This window comes from Sphaeroforma arctica (genome assembly GCF_001186125.1).
Source record: "Sphaeroforma arctica JP610 unplaced genomic scaffold supercont1.10173, whole genome shotgun sequence".
NCBI lineage: Eukaryota > Ichthyosporea > Ichthyophonida > Sphaeroforma > Sphaeroforma arctica.
Window position 1 is genome coordinate 1 of NW_014030385.1, and position 920 is coordinate 920.

General features: G+C 38.8%; 1 protein-coding gene across 1 annotated transcript; it reads left to right on the forward strand.

Moving 5' to 3' along the window:
• Nucleotides 1–92: 92 nt before the first annotated feature.
• Nucleotides 93–657, forward strand: SARC_17251 (hypothetical protein; the record flags this gene model as incomplete). Its single annotated transcript, XM_014288651.1, has 2 exons — nt 93–305; nt 609–657. Coding segments are annotated over 2 exons (262 nt in total), but the record flags the coding sequence as incomplete, so codon positions are not given.
• Between the last annotated feature and the right edge of the window lie 263 nt (nt 658–920).

Genomic DNA, 920 nt, shown 5'->3' on the forward strand with positions numbered 1-920 from the left:
AATATATATACATATATTTAAAAATAAATTTAAATATTTGAATATCTACATATTTATATAAACAGACATAAAAATTGATATATATTCTGCAGGGCAAAATCGGTCGACCAAACGGCTGATCTCCATGGCAGGGAGTTACCCTTTCACTCCAAAGATCCCATGATTATGGGCATGCACGTGATCACGGCATTCCATTACCGCTGTGAGAGAGGGCAAGCTCAGTCTGTGCTGATATGTGGCTCATGGTCGGATTGGAAAGAGGAAACACACATGGCACTACAGCCACACTGTGATGACGACTCCGGGTAAGTGAGTGTATGTGGGTGTGTATAGGTATATGAATTGTAGATAAACATACTACAAGTGTATTTTTGCGTAGGTGAGATATATATATATATGTGTGTGTGTGCGTGTGCGTGTGTATGTGTGTGCGTGTGCGTGTGCGTGTGTATGTGTGTTTGTGTATGTAATGTATATGTTTATGTATATGTGTATGTGTATTCATATGTATAAGTGTATGTGTATTCATATGTATATGTGTAGATGTATATGCGCACGTGTGTGTGTCTGTTTGTGTAATTTCATTTTCTACTATCGTTGTGGTGTAGGGCTTACCCTGTCCCTGATGATATGCGGCTTTTGACAGGACTGGAATAATAGGAACTCTGCGACACTGTAGCATGACGGCTTTGTGAGTCAGTACATATACCATTAGTACTATTGATTTATATCTCCAGACAAAAATATAAGATAGTATTCCTGTGTATATGCTTTTATATAAGTGGGCATGTGTGTATGTGTGTGTTTTAATAGGGCGTGCATAGTCTGTGATGATATGTCGTTTCAACAGTTTGTAAAAAAAAGGGTGATGTTGCACAGCAGTCGCGTTGACATCGAGGGTTTGAAAGAGCCGATGACAT